Raw genomic sequence first — 25,775 nt, 5'->3', positions numbered from 1 at the left:
ATAATACATCATTTTGACAAAAAAAAAAAAAAAAAAGGCATAAAACTAAAACCAGCAATGTGCAGACAATTGACACACAAGCGGAGACTAAACAGCAGAGCTACGTGAGGGCTGTCCTACAGCTACTACCTCGGATCTAGGCCTTTTTGCCAAGTTGTTTTGCAGCTTTCCTCCTTTTGAACTCTGCAATTTCTTCCGAGGGTAACCCATGAGCTTTACACCTGCAGTGAACAGGTAGGCCATTAGAGAAAGAATCAGTTCAGTTTCATCTGCAATAAAGAACAGACCATACTGGTGACTATGTGAAAATGTGCCCTCTAGTGTGAAGAGAGGAAAAAACTGTTGGGCCTTCAATTTGATATATTGCAAAGAGTGAAGTTAGCTAATTTAATTTTAACTGTCCTGAAGTTGCTGAAACAGCACATTTTGTAATCTCTATAGCCAGGCACTTCCAAATTGCTCTTGACACATCCTAGACACCTCTCCCAGGCTGAGATGAATGACTTTGTTGATCGAGGAACTCAAATTAGATTTTGACTAGGTGGATATTTTAGACAACGTGAACCCTGAGGTAATTATTCTTTTATTCCTCTGATCCTCCCTTAGTTCATCAAAAGGAAGAACAAAACCAAACCTCTATGAAGACCTTATGGTCTGGTTTTTGGGTGGTTCTATGTGGAGCCAGGAGCTGGACTGGATGATCCTTAAGGGTCCCTTCCAACTCAGGATATTCTATGATTCTGTGATCTTTAATTTGCTTAGTGTAGTTCCTCTCTCGGTGCCTTTTCCTCTTACATGGGGTGCTGGTTTCAACAATTCTTATCTCTCAAAGCTATGGACCTATTTCCAATTGGAATTTCTATATAACTGCCCCTTGAGACTGTCAGTTTTATCTGATAGCTTCGCACAAATTTTAACAGACTTCCTGGAGGAAAAAACGAATCAGTTTTCAACTCTTTCACAAGTTCTGTCTTATAAATATTATCTTTGAGTCATAGAATCATTAAGGTTGAAAAGACCACTAAGATCATCAAGTCCAACAATCAACCCATCACCAACATCCCCACTAAACCATATGTACAACCACGTTGTTCTTCCATGTCTTACCTAAATCCTCAACTCCTACAATACCTTTCCTTCTCATAGAAACACTGACTCCTATTTATAAACCTTCCTGAGAGTGCCAGAGCCTTCAGGGATGAGTGCTGAAGACCAAAGGAAGACCAAAGGACGTAATTCATATGAATTGAATGAGGAATAGATTCTTCTGGGAATATACAACTCAGGTGGGAATCATCCCACTACCTGCAACAGAAATATTTCCATTGGAACAAAAAATTTTGGGCTCTCTTCTGACCCAATGGAGGGAGATAGAAATTGCTCAATGAGAGAGTGTATTTATCTCAAATAAGATGTCTTCCACAGGGCAGAAGAGTGGCACCTGGAAGTGCCCAAATCTCTACTTGATTCTAAAAGCTGTGTAAGTTGCAAAGCTCAGAAGGACATGGCTATGCCAGAGCTAGATAATTTACACTAGCTAAAGTACTACCAGCTGGTCCAAGAGGAGGAATACTTGGACACCAGCCTCTTTATGCAAGAAGTGGCAAAATTCAGTCACACAGAGATAAGTGTGAGGAACTTATCCCTGAGATAACCCCACTGAACATCATCCACAGAGTGATGGAGGATGTTGTTGCCTGTCTCTGCACAACAGTGCAGCAGGTTGCGACCTACCAGCAGGCCAAGACCTGACCAGGGTCTTTGTGGTCCAAGCCCAATATCCCAATATCAGATTTTCTAAGCTTTAACTCTAAACACTGTTTATATATATATCAAATAAACTTTTGCTTATGAGTTGGATTTCACCCACAGAACAATAATAAGAAAGATCCAGTACAAACAACACTGATACATCTCCTGAACTTGTTAGTGTCTGAGCAACTGAAAACTGCTGATTCTGCATCCTAACGTCTTCCAATTCACCCTGTCTGAAATAATCTGTTATTTTTTCCAAGATCTTTTCTTCCCTCCACCTTGTTTCTGAAGCTAGCAGGAAAAAACCTTGTGTGAGGTTCTACACTCCAGCTCCTTGGACAGGATCTTCCTGAAACACTGGCACAGGTTGCCCAGAAAGGTGTTAGATGCTCCATCCCTGGAAACATTCAAGGTCAGACTGGATGAGTCTCTGAGCATCCTGATTGAGCTGTAGGTGTCCCTGTTTGTTGCAAGGGAGTTGAACCAGATGGCCTTTAGAGGTCTCTTCTAACTCAAATGATTCTACAACTGCATGATATTCATAGACAGAGCATCATTGTGACTTGGCCACTCTATCCTTCACTAAGAACAACTATGCTCAAATAGCCTCAAGACCTTAGTCATGAGTGAAGACGTCTTATCTGTCTTCTTTTCTTATTCCCATCTCATACAAACTCTTGTACTGGAGCAAAACATGATCTACTGCCAGGTATCTTGGGCATCCCATTACATCTCAGCTCTGTGGTCCTGCTCCAACCAACCCTGAGGCCTATAACGTGATTGATTTCCAGTGTTCTCAGTACTTATTCCTCTTCTTATCTCCCAACAATGTCATTCATAAAAGAAATTTGTTCTGCAAAAGCATCCTCCCAGCCTGCCTAAGGGAGACAGGAGAAACTACCAGCCACATTTCAGCAATGTCATGCCTAGGGCCTGAGCTGCAAGCTAGAATGTGGTGGACAAAGACAGATAAGTAGCCCTCCTCTTAATCCATACAAATACCTGCAAAGGAAAGGGCAATGCATTGAATCACAATCAAAGGCTGCTACCTAAATTTTCTTCCTTTCTGAACACTTCGAGTTTCTTACAGAAATTCTTCAATATTCCAGAAGCCTCAGCTTGCTCCTAAAGAGCCTGTTTAAATAAATCAGCTGAAGCAACTAGATTCCAAGTCACAGAGACTTGTTCAAAGGGAGATGAGTCACTAGCTTTCTTTACCTTTCCCTCTTTAAAACAATCAGAATTCAGATAGAAATTCTTCTTTCTCACCTGTTTATGACTTAGATGTGGCCAGAACATTCCTTTTTCTTCATTTTGCTGTTGTATTATTGAGGGTTTAGAAGTTTAGAAATAATTTTAAAAGCAAACACTGACTGTGAAGCAAAAAAAAAAAAATCTGTCCTGACATTGAGGTGATCAAGACTCTGAGCCAGAGTGTGCTTTGATTTCCCCAAATAACTTATCTTCTATATAAAGTTCGTTTATGAAATCTTGTGATGCTGTTGTATAAGTCCAGCCATGTGAGGACAGTATTTTTTTTTTTTTTTTCCTGCTGCTGCCGCTTGCTCTACAGGCTCTTTATTTCAAGTTTAAATGTGTATTGGGTAAAAAACTTCAAGTGGGATCCTTGGGATTCCACTTGCCCCTCAAAGAGATACATCGGCAGCAACAAGAAAGATTCCCCACTGATCCTCTCCCATCAGACTGCCTCCTTACAGACGTGGAATGTGAGAGCTTTCTGTTGGGTAGAGTAAGAAGCCATGTCGTCCTCATGGATATTTTTTCCTCACAAAGACCTGTTTCTCATTTGGTATTTGGAACTGGATTCTTTGAGCATCCTCCACTGCTTCTCACTCATTTCATTTTCAATTAAATTATTGGTGTTTCCTCCAAGGCTGATCCTCACGTATGGGAAAGTCCTAAAGCTGTCTCCAATTCCTGGCTACATCTTCATGATGACTTGCTGATCTTGAGGGTCTTTTCCAACCTGAGCAATTCTATGATTCTGTTCATTTTTTAGTGATTTCTCACTTCACATTGTGCCTAGTATTTATGATGATGTTGGACTGATTGCTTTACGGAATCTTCCATTCTTGAGAACTTCTACATGATTTCATACAAGAGCGGGGCTCTGTGTTTGATGGCAGCAATGCAGAACTCCTGTATGTTCCTTCCCTAGGCAGTGTGTTCATGGTTAAAAACCCTTGAGAGGATCTACGGTCCATATCCAATATCTGAATCATGTATCTATTTATTTTTCTTCTGTTGGCATTATTTAATTTAAGATAGGATTAGAAAGAGAAAGATCCCAGACAAAATTGCCTCCTCAGATAGAAGTTTCCAGCTGCTTGAAAGCACTGTGTTCAGTACCAAAGCACAAGATTTCTGAAATTGGACTGTAGAAGTTGGAAAGTTAGAAGAGCCATCGTGTCACTCAACTCCCTGAAGCCTGCAGATGGATGTGATCCTTTCTCTCATTGTTGACTGTGGTTTGTTTGCTTGTTTGTTTTCTTTTTTTTTTTCTGAATTGCCAATGTTATTGAATATTTCCAGGTAGTAGATAATTTTCAGTGCTTTGAAAATGCAGCAGGTTTTCATTTGGTAGATTTCTATAACCTCCTTTCTGCTGTCGGGGCAAGAAGAGTGCCTCACCAGTGCTGACAAGTGTCTGCCTGTTCCAGAGCATCACAGCATGTCAGCTTCCAGTATCTCACCATCTTCGTGCTTTTTCTTTGGCTTCTCTTTAGCCCTGAGACTTACCTCCTGGTGTACCCTCAAAGAAACCTTCCAGCTTTCCTTCAAGCCTAACTGAAATCTCCAAAAAAATATCAAGGACACAGTTAGACTGCTGCTCAATTGTTTAGCATGATTGCTTTGTCCATCTTGCCATCTTGGTACATTTTCTCTATTCCCAACCCAATCTGCTATTGTTTCCTGCAATAAGGTGTAAGACTTCTGTGGAGAGCCTTTTTCTTAGTCTCACACAATGGAGCCCCAACCTACAAGATCCTGAGATGAAGCAATACAAATCCTAATGAGCTGCTAGGAAAGAGGGGAAATAACATCCATCACAAGGTTCATCTATCAGGGAAGCTGTAGGAATTTGCCTTGGAGCAAGGAAAGGACCAAGGAGCCTACTTCACTGCCTGCACTGTTTTCTGAGCGAGGTTAAACCTCAAAGAGAAAACTCTCTGGAGTAGGAGGCAGCACTACAGTCTGGATATTAAACCTTCATTTTCCCTATGTCCCTGTGTCCTGGGACACTGATGAACATCAACCCATTTCCCATACAAACAGTATGTAAAGGATTTCTTACTTAACTTTCAGTAAGCTTTTTACATCTGAAAACAGATATACAGACCCTCTGTAGCTTGACATAAGGTTGATTTTACAAATTGCCTTTTAGTTCATTTGATTTTATGCACGAGTGGAAGAAAGTAGAGGTGCTAAGAAGCATATCAGGAACTTTAGTGGAACTTACTTTCTTAATTAAAATGCATTGTACCCTATGTGAGCAATATCACCTGCAGCACCTGGCTTTTAAGAGTTATTTGTGTTTATCTGAACCTCCTTACACAACTGCAAATATATTAAGGCCTAGTGCTGACAATGGAACTCAGTGATGATGTTCCAATTAATGCCTCCATAAGTCTGTATTTGGGATTAAACAGAGAGGTTGGTGAATATCAATTAAATTCAAATTATGTAGATGCAGTAATGGTTCCTTTGATAATCATTTGGCTATGGCTTGAGGTTTATTACTAGACAGTCAGATATATTCTCTCAATGATTTCAACAATACCAGAAGGAATTGTTTTCACAGTATTTTATGGGACTATTAATATTAACCAAGTCACGTAATTAAATATCCTCCCACATTTTTACATGTGTTGAAGTTTGGCTTCTAATCTGAGTTATATGCAGGCTCACCTATGCAAGCACAGGATCATTTTCCAGGCCTAGGCATGCCAAGACTACAAGCATGCTGATAGTTTGGAGAGAATAATGAACTTGATTGATCCCTAGAGATCTATGAAAAGCAACATGAGCTACCTGACCGTAGATCTGCTCATGACTGCCCACCAGAGCTAGAAAATTGGCTTTGCATATATCAAGAAATCCTCCTGCCAAGGACTGGGCTTTCAGATCTATTTGGTTGATGGGTTCTATATCATGGGATATAAAGTTAGCACTTTCTTGATGTTACACTGCAATAATTTGTATTTCACACAGTATTTTAATGGACAAAAATCACGGACTTATGTCAGAAAGAAGCACTAAGGTACCATGAGTGAGACCAAGTTGCTGAAGCTGCCCAGCTTCATATGATAATTCATGGGGTCAGACACAGATCCATTTTTATAAAGACAAAATCAAGCTTCCTAGGATTACTTTGAGCCTTTTCTCCACACAGCACTTCCATCCCAAGGATTTGAACCTTAAATCCATGGCCCCCAGACTTGCCCTTCCATAGTATAGACATGAGACTAAACCTAATATATTTACCTTCTCTTAGTAAGTACAAACTCTCAGCAAGACTCCCACAATTGTCTGTCTGACAAAGTTTAGGCCACTAAGTTGTAAAATAAAGCATGAGACACAGCCAGTTGACATTTTTATCTCTTAACTGACTGGGGAAAGCACACATCATCAGTAAAGATAATCCAGTTGACATATGGGAAAGTGTGAAACCATATAGCTCAATTTAATTCTGTTTTGTGAAATTTCTCAGAGCATACAGTGTGTGAAATACCCTCAACCAGCCTTGTGAGCACTCATTACTTTTCAGAGCAGTAGACACCAGGAATTAAGGACAAGTTCAAGCAAAATATCTCTCCAGGGTGCCAAGCAGATTACATTAAAAAAGACATTACATGCTCATTTGGATAAAGGGATTTTCCTAGTCCAGGGGCTGAAGATTTACATTGGCGCAAATGCCCTCTCCTTGTTGTTCAATATTTCATGACCTGTGGTGGTCTAAGTCAAGAGTTCAGACAGAAGGCTAAAACTATGAGTTGAAAGTCTGCAAGGCACCTCTCAAAGGAGCGTTATTTGCTTTTGTGAGCCATGATGATGAATGAAGCGATGATGAATGCATTCCTGACTCTTATGAACAGAAGGAGAAAATCTCTGATCCCAGTAGTTATGAAGGATCAGGTCATACAAGACCTCATGGAAAGGAAAGATCTAAACAGAAGAGGAGTTACTTCAGGATAAGTGTAAAGGTGAATTGAAGAGGAAGAAGAAGATTCCTTATCTCAAAAGCCTACAGATGAGGAAACTCAGGAAAATATTCAAGCAGTGGCTTGAAACCACCATATTAACCAAGACATGGCTGTAACAGAAGAATAACAATAAGCCTCTAATAAATTGGCATAAAAATTGAACCTCAAGACAAGGTTGGAAAAACAGGACACCATGTCTGAACCTTGGCTGATAATAGCACTGCCTGTACACGAGGCAGTTCTAGTGTACTTGCTTTCCTTCTGCAGGACCCAGCTTTCATTTGGAACCCTTCAATTCATTTAAGGACAGGTTCAGTTTCATTTAACTTTGATTTTCCCTCTGATTACTTTTACATTCATTCAACTACTGTGGAGACAGAAATAGTGCAAAAGAACAGTGAAGATCAGGGCGCAAGGATGCTCAAGATCCCTCGATCTTGGGTGTGTAGGACAATTCTTTTTCCTCGTCATATTGCCCCCATCCTCAACTACCCAGAACTGATGTATTTCTCATTTAAAATCTGTATTTAAAAACAGCTCTAATCTGCATAAATCTGACCAAATACAGGCAGATATTACCAGATGACTTTTAGAGGGCTGTCAACAGTCAACAGAGGCCTGATAATTGACTTTGAGATGGTAAAACCCAGATGAGAAGAACCTAGCAGATTTAGTACTCCCTTGGTAGCGTGGAGAGACAATTCACCTTAGCAATCTGGCTAATCTCCTCCAAGTTTTGTATTTCTCATGAAAAATGCATCAAAGATATCAGCACACATTAATCAATAGCTCATTTCCATCAAATATTAACAATAAAATGCTTCCAAGTATAAGAAACATTGTGCATCTCTCACATTTATCTTCCAGTCACCTACTGTCTTCCAACCTGACGCTCAAATTGCTTAAAAGATATGACCCAAAATACTATTAATTTCATGTTATCCCTAGAAAACTCTGCGAGCACTTAGTACACATGGGCTGTCCTGAATACAACTGTCCAGTAGTTAAATGCTATCTGAAAAGGGAGATAAATACCTTTTCAATTTTACTAAGAGGAAATGAGGCAAAACTTAGAAAAAGATTACTCAAGAGATGTTAGAATTGAAATAAAAACATGCTGCTTGGTGTCAGACACTGCAGGACCTCCTTACAGACAACAACCATCTTTCAAGTACAGTTTACCATATTCCAATGTAGATGTTCAAGCAGGCCAGTCTACTTACATCCTGTTAGCATGTATTTCTCTTCATTGACTATAAAGAGAATTGAGCTCGAGTAATTCCAGTGTGGATGATTATGCTGTTCTAGTCAAATAAATCATATTCCCAGTTTTCATGTCCTGACCACAACATCATTTCCAGGCATTCAACATATGACAGCTGAGCAGGGACACTCAATCTGCAAAGTCAGGTATTGTAGAACTTTAAAGTGGCTGAAAGAGTTATACTCATGCCCTCTTGTATGGAGGCAACATCATTAAGTCTTTAATTGCATAATGTTGATATATCTCTAAAACAATGTATCTTCTTATGGTTTGGTTGAAATGAGCAGTGCTGCAGGGAATAAATGTGTTTGTAATGAAGCTAATGTTTTCTGGAGGAGTTTGATGGAATGAGAAAAATCTGAGTGTCACACACATAGACACTGGGTAGGTGGGACATTCGGGAAGGAATTGCCTGGTGCTCCATTTCTGATGAACTACAGGGTAAAAGTAACAAGTTCTCTTAAGACTTTCTGGGAACTGTGATTCAGGAGAAGTATTGAAGCACCTGCACCACTCCTGAGTCCCAGTGCTATGCCTGAGAACATGTACATCACCAATGACAAGGGATGCAAAAACTTTGCAAACAGATACCAAAGACAGTTATTCCAGCAGTGAGCTCCAGCAGTGACCTTGTCATGAATACTGAATAGTGATTAAGTCACACTCACCCTGGCTTTATTTCAGGAGGTTTAGGTAAGGGCTTCAGAAATCCTCTTTTCCCAACCAGCCAATATGTGTCTTCTACTCCTTTACCCTAAGATAAAAACAAAAGTCCAGATAAACAACATTTTTTGGAGCAACCTCTGTTCAGTACATTCTGAGGGCTTCACATATCACCAGAGACAGAGAATGGCTGGAAATCTTTTGCTCTCCTTTGCAATGACTCAGGGAGAATTTTAGTTTCACTGCCTTTAAAAAAACAGACCTTGTTCAAACTGCCATGTACAAATGACCTTCTCTAATCAGGGTCGTTGAAACTACACAGTTTAATAGAAATGAGGATCTCTGATCATCTGCCATCAATAATAGAAAGATTTTACAACTGCTTGTGGGCTGAATATCAGAAAATCACTTCCTTTTCCTACATCAATAATTTAGCTTTTGAAGTGAGATGCATCTGGTATAATCCAGCCACCTATATCAGAGCCAACCATCCCTGTCTGGAGCCAGGGCTGGAAAAAAGACACTTCTAGGGTGATATTTATCTTCACAAAAACTGGACACTGAAAGTAAGTCAGGCTAATAATTTCCTGAAGTGCCATTTTATCATCACTGACTATGCAAAGGCTTCTTTCTATTAACTAAACCTGGAGTGATTACTTCAGATATCCCACTGCAGCCATATGAACTTGGGTGACAAAATGCTTCTTTGATATAAAAGATTGTTGGAAGACCTGGGAACATAATCATACGTCCTGCTGCAGATGTTTAAGGTAAGCAGAACCACTTCTTTCTAGTTATTTTATAAGAAGGTAAGTGATGTTTTATTTAGTTGTGTGGTATTTTGTGATGCATTACTTTGTCTGGTTTAGGCACTGTGAAAATCAGCAGCTTCTCTCAAGGCTGAAATAGAGTCCTAAATACTGGGAGTATTTCTGGCTGAAAAGTAGTTAAATTTTGAATGATAAAAGATATTATTGCAATATTAAAATCCTCATTTCATACAGTGAGTGGCTGATCAATGGAGTAAGGTACACACTTTGTCTCATATGGGTAAGCTGAGTGTACAAATTCATACAAATGCTTGTAAACCTGCATAGCATGGATGCAAGTCACCAGGTAACCTTTAGTCATCATGAGAAAGATGACAGCACTTCTAGATTTAAATGTCCTCTGAGTTGTTCTGCATGTCCACCTTGGAAGGATGCTGCCCTGTTATCTACAGTTCTTGTTGATGAAAGAGAGCTGAAGTGGAGGCATGTACAGACATTGACTTTAGAACAAATGAGCCTTCATATGTGTCTTTTCCACAAATTCCTTACAATTTTGTGAGTCTCTTGTCATTATACAATGCCCCACCTCCCCCAAAAATAAAATTCAGTTTTTGAATCACAGATTGTTCTAATTCACATCTCCCTCTCCTCTTCCCCACGGCATTTATCAACCTAAGCTCTTTCTGAATAAGGAATGCAGTGGCCTCATACCATGAGCATTCTTCCTTCTTTCTGTCACTATTTTACACTCTCCTGACAACCACTGAAAGGCTGCTAAATTCAATTCAGGACTTTATTCTCCTGTGGTATCCTCCCTGACCAAGAGCAATCCTAATGCAGAGAGTGGCTCTTTGTTATGTGTATGTTATGACTCAAGGACAATGTTAAGGTGAGAAAGAGGGAAAGAGAGTAATTGCACTTGACTGAATATTCAGAGCTTGATGTCATGCAGAGCTCCGTGTGGCAGTAGCTGGAAGGGGTATGAATTTTGGTATTTGATATATGTTTTAGGTAAACTCTCATTATAAACTTCAGAAACAAAGACTAGGGGAAAAAAATAGCTTTGGAAAAGCCTTTTGCCTTTCCATTCACCCTCTACGCCAGGAATCCACTCATGGTAGAGGACTTCAGATGGCAATGGCATTGTTCAGTGCTTTCCCTTTTGTTACTAAATGTTTCAACAGCTTTCTTTCCTGATTTATAGCATAAATAGATACAGAGCATTCATCTGTTTGCTTCATAGCATGAATTTTTCCACGGTCCTTCAAGAATGACCTCATGTATTGAACCAACTGATGGGGATCATTTAGGAAGGACTGTGTGGAAGAGTGATGGATGAAGGCCAACGAAGAACATACTATGAAAATTCCTTAAGCAAGAAAATTCCCTCATGAAGCATTTCACACAGACCAGGCCTTCTTACCTTCAGTTCTGTTTTTCCCCTAGGAACGATTTCGTAGCCTTCATTTAGAGACCGAAGTGTATCCACGGTACTTTGGCTGACATGAATTCTGTAAGCTGAGAATGGAAAGCAAAACAGCTGGCTCGTTACACTGCACACACACTGTGAATCCCCACTACTTTATATTGACAAGGAAAACTTCTCCAGGGCTTGTTGGCGTGCTGTAGTTTTGTGGGGTAGAGTACAGTGGTGATGGATTGGATCCTTCCAGGTAAGGTTCTAACAAGTACAGGGTGAGAGGAGATCTAGACTGGGGAGAAGGATAACAGACACACTAAGCATGGGAAACCTTGCTCCTCATAAAGATGAGAAGTACCATTTGAGCAAAATTGCTGGCTGGAATGAAAAATGTCACTATTAATATCTTTTGCCACAGTGCAAAACTAGGCAGCAAGAGAGAAAAGAAAAATAATTGACTGAAGTTCTGTTCCAGACAGCCAGCATCATTTGAAAAACAGGTGTTGGGATTAGGAGCAGAGAGGTGGGGTTTGCAAAGAGACAGAACGATAATGCGGCTGTACATGTAGATCCATCTGCATTTTTCAGTAATTGATTCCACCCAGAGCTGCTGTTAACATTTTAAAAATGAAAATGGCAAAGGCAGAGATCTTTATCAAATTCCCACCTCCCCATTTTGTTCTGCAGCCATTGCTGGAACTCACTGAAATTTGTTGCTATGCTATTGATGTGAACAAGCCAGGAAATATTTCAAAACTAGTTTCCACAAAACAGTTTAATTATTGCTGATGTTTTTAAGATTTTTTTTTTTCCCAGTGTCTCAATCCCATTCTGTTTCCACCATAAAGAATATGGGGGGCAAACTAGTTAATTATTTTTTTTTTCAGAACTATTAGAAAAAAAGAACATCAGTTTAAAGGAACTGGTGCAGAGGAACACTGCACTGCTTTTTGCTACATTTAATGTAGCAGTAAGCTACAGTCTACCTATCAGTGTGTATCTGTGTAGATTTCTATTATTGTACAAAGATCATCTTGTATCTGCAGTATTAGCAGTTTCCAGTCTTAGTGGCACTTCACATTTCTAAGGTTCTAAACATTGAAAATCTTCATGTTTAAGTTGAATTTAATTGTTAGTCTTGATTAGTGTAGTTGCAATCACTGGAATTAGAAATGTGATGGTTATACGACAGAAAAAGAAAATTTGTAATGTTACATGCATATTCCTCAAGATTTCAGCATTAAATATCACAGATTCCCTGTAGTTTGTGAAGTAGATATATTAGCCAATCTATTAGAACTGTTGAAAATATCAAGAGGGAGACTAGAGAAGAGCAAAGGTTACAATACACAAGATATTTTGCCTTTGGAAATCAACTTGTACTGATGGACTGAACATCAAAAGTGAATTCAAAACTCTTCTTGGGCTCTGAGCATGCTCTCCACTGTATCATCCATAGTTCACCATGGCTTACAGATCCATGCTTCAGTCAAGGACATAACAGAAAGCAAATCTGCTTATGCACATGACTGAAATGCAGATAAATGCTCCTCTCCCATCACCCCCTTTCCATGTCTAAAAGCCTTCATCTATGGGACAATAAGAAACAGCTGTCATGTAGTGTTGCATTATCGGCTGCAGTCATTGGCTCTAGGAGTGAAGACTTGTCTTCTATAACTTGAAGCCATTGGAAAATTAAGGCAAGAACTTAAGGGGAAAATAGCATTAACATCAACTCATCAAGAAAGACATCAAGGAGAAGGGAATCTTAAGGATTGTTCACAGAGTTTCTATTGCTGATAAATGAAGCTCTCACAAAACACATCAGTAAACCCCCCCAAGTTTCAGGGCAGCATTATCTGTGGTCTATTGTTCTCTCTCTCTATCATGATAGAATCACAGATTCACAGGATATTCCAAGCTGGAAGGGACTTACAAGGATAATCGAGCCCAACTCTTGTCTCCATGTAGGATCATCCAAAACTCGAATCTTATTTCTGACAGCATTGTCCAACTGCTTCTTGAACTCCAACAATTTTCTTCCCCATTTGCCTTATACTAGCCATGGCAGGTAAGTGCATTATTATACTGTACAAGAACCACTCTGAATTAAAAGTCCTCAGCAGTCTGAAAGCAAGATACAACTCCACGCAGGAGAAATCTAAAGCAAGATTCATATTCATTTCAGCTGACGGAATCCAAATCAGAGGACTGTAGCTACAATGCGGAGTGTGAATCATATTGGTTACTAGACCAAGCTAAACATTCTTATGAGATTTTGCAGGGAAAAGAAGAGCAAAACTAAATGATCTCTTTGTCTTAAATATTGGCCTCTGAAGGCTTCAGGCTGCTTTTAATTTTGTCTTTGGACTTGCCTTTTTCTTGAGAGCTGATTCAGTTACAATGCCTATAATTAAAATGAACATTTCTTCATATCTTTTGAGAAGGAGGTTGTAATGAAGTGGGGATCTGCCTCTTCTCACAGATAAGTAGTGACAGGGCAAGAGATAATGGCCTCAAGTTGCTCCAGAGAAGGTTCAGCTTGGATATTAGGAAAAATTTCTTCTAAGAAAAAGTGCTCAGGCATTAGAACAGGCTGCCCAGGGAAGTATTGGAGTTACTATTTCTGGAGGTGTTCCAGAGCCTTGAAGATGTGGCACTGAGGGACGTGGTTTAGTGGGCATGGTGGGGATGGGTTGGGGTTAGACTTGATCTTAGTGGTCCTTTCCAACCTTAGTTGTTCTTTAATTCTATGATTCTAAATCTGTCAGTAATCCATTCCAGGAACTGCCTCAAGTACTCACGCAGACCCGTGGACTCCATTCGTGATGCTGTGTTCACTGTGTCTCCAAAGAGGCAGTAACGGGGCATGGTCAGGCCAACCACACCTGCCACGCAGGGCCCTGAAAGACACAACATCTGTATAAACCAGAGTTATATATCTGTATATTCACCGAGTTTTCTGATACACAAATCTCATCTTTGACATCCAAAAGCCAAGTGGGAATACAGGTGTTTAACATGTGTTCAGATGGTGGAATCATCATCCCTGGAGTTGTTCAAGACAAGGGTGGATGTCACTGTGAGTGACATGGTTTAGAGGTAGGTGGTGATGGGCTGATGATTGGACTAGATGATCTCAATGGTCCTTCCAGCCTTAATGATTGGTCAGGCCTACTACATCTCCCAGGACAAGGCTTTGAAAACACATCACCTGTACAATCCAGCCATTGTCTATACAAACCATGAGGCTCACAGACAAGCAAATTTCATCTTCTCCTCTGGTATCCAGAAACTACTTGGGAATGCAAGAGAAGGATTTTTTAAATATGTCTCTGGCCTTCATGCTTGGTAGAAGTAGTCAAAATTCAGACATTTCTCTAAATTAGACATTGGCCAAAAAAGGTCTTTTGTGTCCCAGTTCACTGTCATCTGGGAGAAATTCAGAGTTCACTGAAGCTCAAGGACTACTGAAATCTCATTTAAAAAGTTTTCTTCAACCTACTTTTCCCTCTAAAAAAGCTTAAGTTGAGATCCTGTGTCACAGAATCATAGAATAGAATTATATTATTTTTTTAGTTGGAAGGGACCTTTATACCCATCTGGTCCAACTCCCTCACAATGAACAGGGACACCCACAGCTCCATCAGATGCTCAGAGCCTGGTCCAGCCTCTCCTTGAATGTCTCCAAGGACAGGACATCCACCATCTCTCTGTGCAACCTGTTCTAGTGCTTCACCATCCTTACGGAGAAAATCTTTTTCCTTACATCCAGTCTAAACCTCCCCTCTTTTAGTATGAAACCCTTTCCCCTTGCTCTATCACAACAGATGCTGCTAAAGAAACTGTCCCCTTCTTTCTTTCAGCCCTTCTTAGATACCAAAAGGCCTTTCTGAGGTTTCTGTGGAACCTCTTCTTCTCCAGACTGATCAGAGTTAGCTCTCTGGGACACAGCCCAGTGAAGCAAGATTGAATCAGCTTTAGAAGTCAAGAGATGCTGGCAGCACACTGGACCACCCTGTGTCCCCTCCTTGGAAAGGAAGACATCATTAGCTTTCCTGTCTAGCCAAAAGCTGTTTATTTTTCCTCAGTCTCATCCCAAAGACAAGATCCACTCCTTTCCAAAGTAGCTCCTAAAGAGCTGGTGCCAAGTTCTCAGGGGGAGATATGCATGTAGGATTCACTTGAACACGCACACACACAGAGTTAAATGTGACAGCCAAGCAGCACGGATGTATGTCATATGGGGCACTTGGATTAGCTAGTGTTTGGACTGGGCTTGCTAAATTTCATCACCCACGTACTAAAATATCAAGGTTGCAAAATAAATATTTTTAAAAAAGTTAAAAAATAAAAAGTTAAAAAAATAAATAATCTCAGCAGTCTCAGAAGATATGGAACATTTTGCAGAGAAAAAACAAGCATCTGTGCGTTCTCCATTAAATGCATTTATGGCACATGTTTTCATGAGGCTCTGCCTGCCTTTTAATTTTCGTTATTTTTCTGGGTTAAGATGTCTCAAAATTTCAAGGAAATATTTGTGATCTGCGATTCTGAAATATTTTGCCATGCAAGTTTATAAGAATTGTCAACACAGAACATCAAGAGTAATATTTAAAGATACATTAAATACAAGTTTTTCATAATACAAAATTTTTTGAGGTTAAAATGTTTAAAAAGTAGTTGAGATCACTTACTTGCCACAAATACTCAGCAGCAAACAATATAGCAAAGCAAGTAATTTTACTGAGATTTTTACCTTCTTTGTCACAAAATTGATTTTTCATGCAGTTTTCAGATGTACAGTAAGGAAAACGAAACACCATCAAGGCACACGCATGCAAAAAATTTGACTTTCACCTTAACCTATGTATGCATGTATGTAGGTATTGAATCACAATCTGAAATATACCTCTTGTAAAATTGAAAGCTATGGAGAGCTTTGCAACGACTCTGTTGATATGACCTCTGAAAAACTGACGATGCAGAGTCAAAGTAAGAGCATTTTGGTACAACACACAGAAGATGAAAATTGAGAAGATAGATTTTTACTCCTGCTTGATATCACTTGCTTAAAGACTGAAAAACAGAGAGGAAAGAGGCTTCGTACCATAAATGTTACAAGGATTTTTCTACAGCATGTCTGGACTGAAGCGACATGCAAGGAATGCTGGGGATGAGGAGGACTTGCTTTACTTCTTTTATTGCCAACAGCACACTGTGCAACCTTGGATAACTCACTGCCCTTCAGTCTCTTCTAACTCAATTCTCACTTCTATCAATTCTCTAGTTAGGTTCAAGCTCTTCAGGAGAGCATCAGAGGAGTTGGACCTATCATGTTCACCAGATTTCTACCGACCACAGGGCAAGAGTTGACTCCCTAACACTCTTGGAAACACTTGCACATGGATGTCTAAATTTAGGATCCTAATCAGTGAATGCAATCACCCAATCACTTCCACAAAGCTCACAAAGCTCTGCATCTCGAGTGGTGTGTTCAATTTTTGGTCCCTCATTGTGAGAAAGACACTGAGGCCCCAAAGTGTATCCAGAGAAGGGCAACGAAGCTGTAAGGGGTCTGGAGCACGAGTTCTGTGGAGAGTAGCTGAGGGAACTGGGATGGTTCAGACTTGAGAAGGGGAGGCACCCTTTCTCCTTGCCTCCTTGTGGTGAGGAAAGGATTGTCCTCTTCTCCTGGGTAACAGCAATAGAACGAGAGGGAGCAGCTTTAAGTTCCTCCAGGGGAGATTCAGGTTGCATATGAGGAAACATTTCTTCTCTGAAAGAGTAATCAGGCATTAGAATAGGGTGTCCTGGGAGGTGGTGGAGTCACCATCTCTGAAAGAGTACAAAAACATGGAGATGTGGTACCAGGGGACATGTTTTTCAATGAGCAATATTGATGGGAGGTGGAAGGTTGGACTAGATGATCTTGGAGGTCTTTTCCAACCTTAATGATTCTACGATTCTATGAAAGAAGTTTAGGGTAAGATAATATCTTTCTAGAGCATTGCCATCATAAAGGGATTAATTCAAATCCAATGTTAAAATGTTAGCATGACAAAACAATTTCTCAATGTTGAAAGCACGCAAGAGTTAATTCATTTGCTGCCCTCACTGCCTGTGTGTGAGTTCCCCTATGTCTAGACTGCCTCAGCAAAGGGGTAACAGAAACTTCCAGAGATAAATCTCTGACAGTAACAACTTTAAAGGAAATTGGAGACTCTGTGATGAGAATGCATTGGCCTGGTTGTTTAATTACACAAGTTCTCCAGTTTGTTTCGAAATGGCACTTTGCCAGGGCTTTGGAGAGTTGGTTAATAAGTCATGCTGGCTGAGCCTCTGCAGCAACCGTCAGTGATGCCTTGGAGGTTAACAAGGTCAACGGAAATGAAGGACTGCCTGCCAGAGAGTCTGACCGATTAACAGACCTCCTTAAGCCTCCAGGGAGATGCTTGTCTTCTCACTCTCCCCAGCCATCCAGCCCCAACCCAGATACAGCCAGCACAGAAACAGCTGATTCAGCTAAGTTCTTTTGGACAGGCAGTTGAGTTGAGAAAGGAGAGCCAAGAATCCAGGGTGCAGTTAAAGCAGGGGAGGAACTCAAATCAAACACTGGTCTTTTTGTCCTCCCCGACTTACCCACGCATGGTCACATGCATGGTCCATCAGATGTTCCCAGAACTGTGGCTTTCTACTATGGTCAGAGAAGACAAAACAGCCAGGAGGGACATGGACAATCATAAAGGTATTTGTTTTTCAGAGATGGAACCACGTGCTCCTCTTGGCACTAGTTTCCAGAGAGCAGTTGGTCGACAAAGCTGGTGCTCACACCCTTCTCTATCCTTTCCAGGAAGGTGTGATAGCCAAGCCCTCTTCTCCTCAAGCCTTCCTGCTTCATGATGTTAGTGATTTCCTCTTCATGTTTCTTTTCTCAGGAGAAATGGGATCTAGGATTTTCTCTAGCAGAGAAAACTCTGCTTTCATCTTAGTGATTCAGAGAACTGATCTGTTCCATGATCTCTTCAGGCACAGGTGAAGCTCACTGTCCTGTAGTTCCCTGAGTCTTCCTTTCTCCCTTTCTTACAAATGGAAGTGATTTTTCCCTTTTTCTGGTCACCAGGGACTTCGCCTGAAAGCCATGAATTTTCTGGTATGATGGAGAGTGACTTAGCAACCACATCACATTCCTTCAGGACTTGGGATACATGCTGTCTAGCCCCATAGCCTTGTGCATCTTCAGGCTCATGAGGCAGCCTCTGACTTTCTCCACCCTTACAATGAGGGAGGATTCTGTTCCCCTGAATCCTCACCCTAAGGTTCAAATCTGTGCAAAATAAGATCTAGCTTCTGCTTCTTCAAAAAGAAAATGATCCTTTCCCTCTTCTCACACCCTCATAACAGCACTTATTTCCAGATGCCCAGAGTTCAGAAAAAGAAGAAAACAAAACCACAAGTAACACTCCCCTCTCCCAGTCACCTAGGGATAGAGTTTTGGCTGATGCATGGAAGGCATGCTGCAGAACTGTGGCAAACAGACAGCAGCAGATGTTGCACTCTGTATTCCTCATTTCTTGTGTTGAAAATGTAATGCTGCTGCTCCAGAGACTCTTGCTGTAGGTCACAGACTCATCTGATTCCAACCATACTATAAAACCCACAGTATAAAACCCACAGTGTGTCTGCAATCACTCCTTAACACTTTAGACTTCTGTAAAGAGCTAAGAACCCCAAACTGCAATGAAAACAATGGGGACAATGAGTTGTCAGAGACAAATCCAAAATAAGAAAATACACAGTCTAGGGAGCTATGAGGTATTGATTTCAGCTGTGCTCAAGTCACAGCTATGTTCTTAGGGTATTCTGTGTGAGATGCTTCCTTTGTTCTTGTTTCCCTGCGTGTACAACAAGGAATTCTGTAATTGCAGTTCCAGAGCTGCAAAAATGTGGATATTATTCAGTAATGCTAGATCAGACTCCTGGACAATCTTCTTCTTCTTCTTCTACCAGTGGCTGGTATCTTGTACTCGAGAGGAAGATGCAGGAAGTCCAGTGTTGAACAACTGGCAAAAATTTATTAGTGGATGACCATGATATAAAATTCTGAAGGTTAATATTTCTTCTAAAACTACTGACTCTTACAACAGTGGATGTCTTTTCCTCAATTTAAAATCCAAGCCATACTTTCAGATATATGATGACTTAAATCTTACTGTTTTTGTTGTTGCTGTTTTTGGCTTTTTTTTAGAAAAATTAAACTCCATGCCAACTCCTTTTCTTTTTAAACAAGCTTCTTTTTTGTTCATTGAATAGATCATGACTTCTGCATTAGAGGACATTTACTTTATAGCATAACTTTTAAAATAACTGTATCGTGTTCTTTCAGTTACATCCTATCTATAATAAGCACCCCCAGACTTTTCCTTCAGTTTGTATGGTGATGGTTAGACAGTTCGACCAGGTGATCTCAGAGGTCTTTTTCAAACTTAACAATTCTCTGATTCTATATAATGATTTTTCTATTTAATTTTTTTTCCATTTCAGAACAGTTACAAAGACTTGGATGTCTCAGTATAATGCCAGCAAAGATTCTGAAGCACATAAAAAATCCACACTTAACAATGCAGCCTTTGGGACTAACATTTCTAATGTAGCTCATGACAGTGACAGAATACAAAATTTCTCCACTTGACACCAAGCCATTTTTCTACTTTGGGTTTGCACTTCCATTTCAATGACCTTGTTGCTATGGAAGGTTGTTAAGCATCTTCTAAGGGCTCTTGCTTTGGGGTGAGCAGAGAGAAGGCATTCAATGCTGGAAATACAATTGCAGGAGCTCTTTGATGTTTAGGTGCCTACCTGTGTGCAGGCCAATTCTTATCCTGAGGGGGATGTCTGGCATGTGTCTCATCTTGAACGTTCCCACTGAGCTGAGGATGTCTAGGGACATGTTGGCTATCTCAGCTGCATGCTTGTTTCCATTCCGTTTCGGAAGCCCTGAGGCAACCATATAGGCATCTCCAATGGTCTCTACCTAGCAAATATCACAGCATCAAAAAAGCAAAGAAATAGAAGATGGGAAAGAGCAGTAGAACCAAATTGTAGGAAGATATGACTCAGAGATGGTTTGGTCCTCCCTCCTGGGTACCCCTCACCTTGTAAACATCATGATTTCCAATAACAGCATCAAACAGAGTGTAAAGGTCATTCAGGAGGTCAACTACTTCAATGGGTTCGCTGAGGGCTGAAATGGTTGTGAAGCCCACGATGTCACTGAAGTAGATGGTGACTTGGTCAAAATACTCAGGCTCCACAGTGCCACCAGTCTTGAGGGCTTCTGCTACTGATCTGAAATGGTAACACAAAGAGAGGTGACAGGGCAAAATACTGATTCAAAATGATAACACAAGGAAGGGTGACAGAGCAAATACCCTTGTTGTGGCAAGCCCAAGAGCTCAGACGCTCTTACTTTGGTGTACCTAAAAGATCTTCCAGTAAATATAAGACTTACATTGCTGTAATAAGCAGTGATGAAAGTTTCCTGCTTTGTTTGAAAGATGCTTGTCAAAACTGGAGATCTGCCCTGCGAATTTACTCAATTTGGGAGAAACATTTTGTCCAGTCTAGCTATGTAACACCAAGCACTTTTTGCCATCTAAAGTACCAGTACTTACGGAGGAAGCATTTGTGATAAGAGTTTCTCTGTCTTCTGTTTTTCAATCTCTAGCTCTTCTGTCCGCTCTCTGATTAAATCTTCCAAGTTGCTTGAATACTGTTCAAGCATTCTGAGCATTGAGTCAATTATATTGGTCTTTTTGCCTTTGTTGATGGTTTTGAACTGGAAAATCAAAGTGGAGAGTTACTTCCCTATCTCATTACATCATTGTAGCATTCTAAGCCTGGAAAAGAACAAAAGCAAGCACTTTATTTTTAAGTCATAATTCTAAAGACTAGCTTCCTCAATGGCAAAACTTCTGCAATAAAGAAAGAGGCAAAATGGATGATGAATTTGTACCACTAGCTATGGAAGTTGCCTGGACAAGCTGTTCCTCTGCAATCTTTTTGTGAAGGTTAAGTGAAGCACCACCTCCCTTGGGATAAGCAGATATGTGAGATTTTTTGGAGTCTTACAATGCTGTAGGTTTGCACCCTCATTTGTCCCATAAGAAATTCTTTCTGACCAGGCTGTAGAAACATAAAATCAGAGTCATAGAATAATTTAGATTGGAAGAGACCTTCAAGTTCATCAAGTCCTAGCACCATCTTGACCTACCAAGTCCCACCACTAAACCATGTACTTTAGTGCCATGTTCATATGTCTCCTGAATATCTCCAAGGATGAAGACTCCACAGCCTTCCTGAGCTTCCCTGGATATCCTGTTCCAATGCTTGACCACCCTCTCCATCAAGAAATTTTTCTTTATTTCCAATTTAAACATCCTCTGCTCAACTCAAGACTATTTCCTTATGTTTTATCACTTGTCACCTGAGACAGGTGTAGGAAGTGATGATGTCAGAGTTGCCAGGGCATTGGCAATACTTACTTTTGTCTTATTAGTCTTAAATTGCCTTTGTACACAGGCATGTATGTGCACTGTTGCATGCCACCGCACTGAGTTATGCTTGCTCCTCTTGACCTGAAAATGAGCTCCGGGACAATTTGGAGCATCTGTGGTTTCAAATATTTCATTAGGATCAAGAATGGAGTAACGTGAGTGTGAAATCAATCATAGCTTCATAGAATTGGAAGGTGCAAATTATAGATATTGGATTATCTAGTTTGATCTTAAAACAACATAGGAACAGCATTACTGGATCAGATAAAAGGCTTATTTTGCCAGTGGCCAGTAACAGATGTTCAGAAAGATGTTCAAACAGGGTTCGTGTACAGTCATACTCCTCCAGAATATGTTCCCCAAATCCACCAGTTTGCAATGCAGAGATCTCTGATGCCAAATATTGTATTTTTGTGTTCAACAGCCCTTGATGATATCTAACATGTGAAGAAGCACTTCTTTTTGTTTGCTTGGAGTCTGGATCATTTGCTCATTTTATTTGATGCCTCTAGTTCTACTATGCAATAGAAATGGAAAACAATTATCCCCTTATCACCTTTTGTACAGCAGTCATAACATCATGCACGGTTTTCATATCTGCTTTCAGTTGCTTCTTCTCTAGGCCAAAGAGCTTTGGCACTGGGCTCTTTCATTCAGTTTTGGAATTCTTGTAACCAAGAAAAAATACAGAGGTTTTCTTTGAGACTTCAGAAGATGAAACGACATATTGATCTGAAAGCTACATGATAATTCATAGCTTTTTTTGATCTCTGTGAGACCATCAGGATAGGCATATCACAAATGTGAATACACTAGGCCCATGTCTTTCCTGTGTTACACCCCATGTTGTAGTCCCACTTGAGTCCAAGTTCAGAATATGGTGTAGATATGGCACAGTTGATGAAAACAAGCATATAGATGCCACAATCTATAACCCAACAGCAAAGGCAAGGCTCTAGTGTTCTCTCAATCATTTCCTGAGGGCTCACTTACAAAAAACACTTTCCTGCTAAATATTAATACAGAATCGCACCTTGTGCTCTGTACACTGACCTTATGAAATACCTCCTCAAAGGTGGGACGTCGTTCAGGAGCTTCAACCCAGCATTGCTTCATTACCTGGATGCACACCAGGGGGGCCATCTCAGGAGCTATGTTTGGGCGGCACAGGGGAGGTGGTTTCTTCACCTTCTTTATAATTTCTGTGGCAAAGAGAAGGATCCAAAGCACAATTAGAGATGGAGGCATTTGGTGAGGGTGAAAGACATGAGATTTTTCATGTTTCTTGCTCATTCCTTCATCGATGCTATTATTCTTCACACTTCTATGGCTGTGTCAAACAAGCCTGGGGATTTCTGCTTTCCTTTGTCAGGAATCTCTTGGAGGATTTACAAGACAAGCAATTCAATTGCCTTCTTGTCCCTGGAGAGCCAGGTTACAAGCAATAAAGTGGCTGGATGAGAGAAGCTTGTGTGACAGATGGGTATGTGTGAGCCTACAGGCTTATATTTAATGAAATTGCCTGACTCTCTCCATCAGGATTTGTGGCAGCAGAGGGTTACAGCCAAGTCCAGACAGGAAGGATACCAGCCGTTGACACTTCATCTTTAACTGGGAAATAGTATGTAGGAGGATTTCAGAGAGGCAGTCGGGTTTTGTTATTGCTTTTTAGCCTGACTCTCCACTATTTAGACTGAGAGTTACCTTCAGGGAGCTAACTGTGCCTTGAAAAAAGTGAAAGGTAGAACTCTATCTTCTTGCTTAAAATACAACAACTGTGATTGTTTCCGAAGGTTTCATTTTATGAAATTCTGAGCAGTCATCTGAAGTGAAAACCACTCTCTTTCTGGCAGGGACCCTGCATTTCCACAGCTGTTACCGTGAGCACCCAAAGCTTTTCAGTGTTGACAGTTTACTTTAAAGCCCTTTAGCCCATCCCACCAGTCTCTACCAAATGAACTAAACAAAACACTTGGCCCTAATATTTCCAAGGGCAGCCAAGGGGAAATGCCTTCCTCAGACAGTTTTAAAGTTCACACCATGAGTGAAAGCTCCTTGAGGATTAGGAAGAAATGAGTAGAAATTCATCATTTTATCAAGTCAGGAAACTAGAATGCATTTCAGCATCTGCTGGAGGTTGCCCAGTGAGACTAGTTGGGAGAACACCTGCAATTTACATCATCCATCACATCACGGTCCAGGTACGAATTACAGAGCAGGTTGCACCATGGTTACCTTTGTCATAGTGTTGCTGCAGCAGCCTGGGCCACTGCCATTTTTCCATGCACTGAACTGGCAGATACTGATGGCTGTACCCCACCTGGTGACTGTCCAACCTAAAATGGGTTTACAATGGGCATTCATTGAAATCAGCTCTTTTTTGACTGCTCTCAGCCCCTCCATAGCCAAGTGAACTTGATTGAGTGTATCTGCTCTTCCCATGCATTCTCAACAAGATTTGAACCAATGAGAGTTACACCATGAGCAATTCCTAACAAATTCACCTATATGGTATTTCTGATACTGCCAGACTTCAGCATAAGTCATCACAGTCATGATGTATCACTTTGATCTCTGACGAGGGGAGAGAAACTCTTTAAATGGGGAAACAAGGAAAAACAGACGAGTAGATGAACAAAATGCAAAAAAGCCAAAAAACTCAAAAACCTCACCCTTCTTATGACAGACAGATAAGGAACGATGGATGGGAAGCAAGGGAATTTCCAAGCTGTGAAAAATTCTGCTGACAGATTTCACTGCACACCATGATGAAAAGTCAAGAGTGTGAAAGGGCACTGGAAGTGCTACAGCAGAACTGAACAGCTTTGAAGCATCTGGGGAGGTGACCCACTGTCCCAACACCCTGATAGGAGTGATTAGTCATGCAAAGAGTCTGAGGTCAGAAGTATGCATTTTGATGTTCATTATGGATGTTTTGACAAAAACAGCCTTTTTTTTTTCCCCTCCACCAAAAATGGTCATGAGAATGAAACACCATTTCCACATCAACACGAGATCCAAGGGGCTTGACCAGACCTTTTGTGAGTTCTCTGTGTAAAGCCTTAAAAAACGAACAGAAATTGTTGCTTACCTTCAGCTGAGAGGTCTGAAGTGCAGTATGGTGGGCCCCGAACAACAACTTCTTGTAGGATAATTGCAAAGCTGTAAATGTCTCCTTTGAATGTGCCTTTTCTGCGCATGTCTGGGTCCCTCAGCAATTCAGGGGCTGTCCAGAGCAATTCTAAACAAATCAAGAGCATCAGATTCTTTATATGTGGGCCCATACTGCTGTTAATTTCAGTGATGTTCCCAATGATGAACTGCATCCTTCATTTCAGTTATTTGATGAGGGGATGGAACATACATCATTGATTAGTAGATTAGGTCTTTTTATTTCTTGCAATGTTCCCAAAATACTATGCTTACATACAGTCAAACAATGTGAATTTTCCAAATTTCACTGTCTTTAATTTTTTTTTACTTTGCCGTATCAACAACTTACATTCCATAACACCAGTCTTGAACTTCTATGTAAGAAGTCATCTCTCCAGTGTCAAGTTTAAACTCGTTTTCTAAGCATCATTCAGACAAAATGTTGGTGCCAAAGCTTGGATGTCTTGTTATAGGTGTTGCTCTTTAATAAAATAACAGCTTATTAAATACTTTAAGTAACTATTCTCAGATGAAAGCAGTTTCAATAACGGAAGTATGAAATACGATAAATCTTCATAATTCTGTACTTCAAGTGGTAAAAAGCACAGTTAAAACATAACCAGCCTCATCAGGAAGCGAATCTTCTTCAAGCTGGGGTATTGTTGACCTGGCAACTGTAGATAATGGGAATAAAGAACATTTCAACTCCTGTGATATTTTTAACATCTCTAAGGGAGGAGAAGAGTGGTCTTCTGACAACTGATATAACTGAGACACTGGAAACGTAGGAAACAAATCCAATGAGAGAGAGATTGAAGCACTGCATGCCACTTGAAACCAGCTTACAAGGCTATCATATGATCCCAAGGCAACAACTGCCAATTTCTTCTCACGTGGAAGGAAATTTTATCAAAATCTCCAAATCTGACCCCATGAGATGCAGCCCCTAAGTGGTGGGAATGTCATGTA

At 40.5% G+C, this 25,775-nt stretch overlaps 1 protein-coding gene across 1 annotated transcript in view; it reads right to left on the bottom strand.

The window, feature by feature from the left end:
* Window positions 1–25,775, bottom strand: part of GUCY2F (guanylate cyclase 2F, retinal) — a 44,559-nt gene that overhangs the window by 3,089 nt on the left and 15,695 nt on the right. The window contains exons 10-17 of the mRNA XM_085216894.1: window positions 24,745–24,894; window positions 22,707–22,855; window positions 20,772–20,935; window positions 20,253–20,445; window positions 19,957–20,131; window positions 13,902–14,000; window positions 11,101–11,195; window positions 8,913–8,998 (exon numbers count right to left, since the gene is read on the bottom strand). Coding sequence (XP_085073020.1) covers window positions 8,913–8,998; window positions 11,101–11,195; window positions 13,902–14,000; window positions 19,957–20,131; window positions 20,253–20,445; window positions 20,772–20,935; window positions 22,707–22,855; window positions 24,745–24,894 — 1,111 coding nt within the window. The remainder of the gene's footprint in view (window positions 1–8,912; window positions 8,999–11,100; window positions 11,196–13,901; window positions 14,001–19,956; window positions 20,132–20,252; window positions 20,446–20,771; window positions 20,936–22,706; window positions 22,856–24,744; window positions 24,895–25,775) is intronic.

This window comes from Meleagris gallopavo, chromosome 1 (assembly GCF_905368555.1).
Source record: "Meleagris gallopavo chromosome 1, MGAL_WU_HG_1.1, whole genome shotgun sequence".
Classification (NCBI taxonomy): domain Eukaryota; kingdom Metazoa; phylum Chordata; class Aves; order Galliformes; family Phasianidae; genus Meleagris; species Meleagris gallopavo.
The sequence above is the reverse complement of the archived record's forward strand: the minus strand, read 5'-3'. Positions and strand labels throughout refer to the sequence as shown.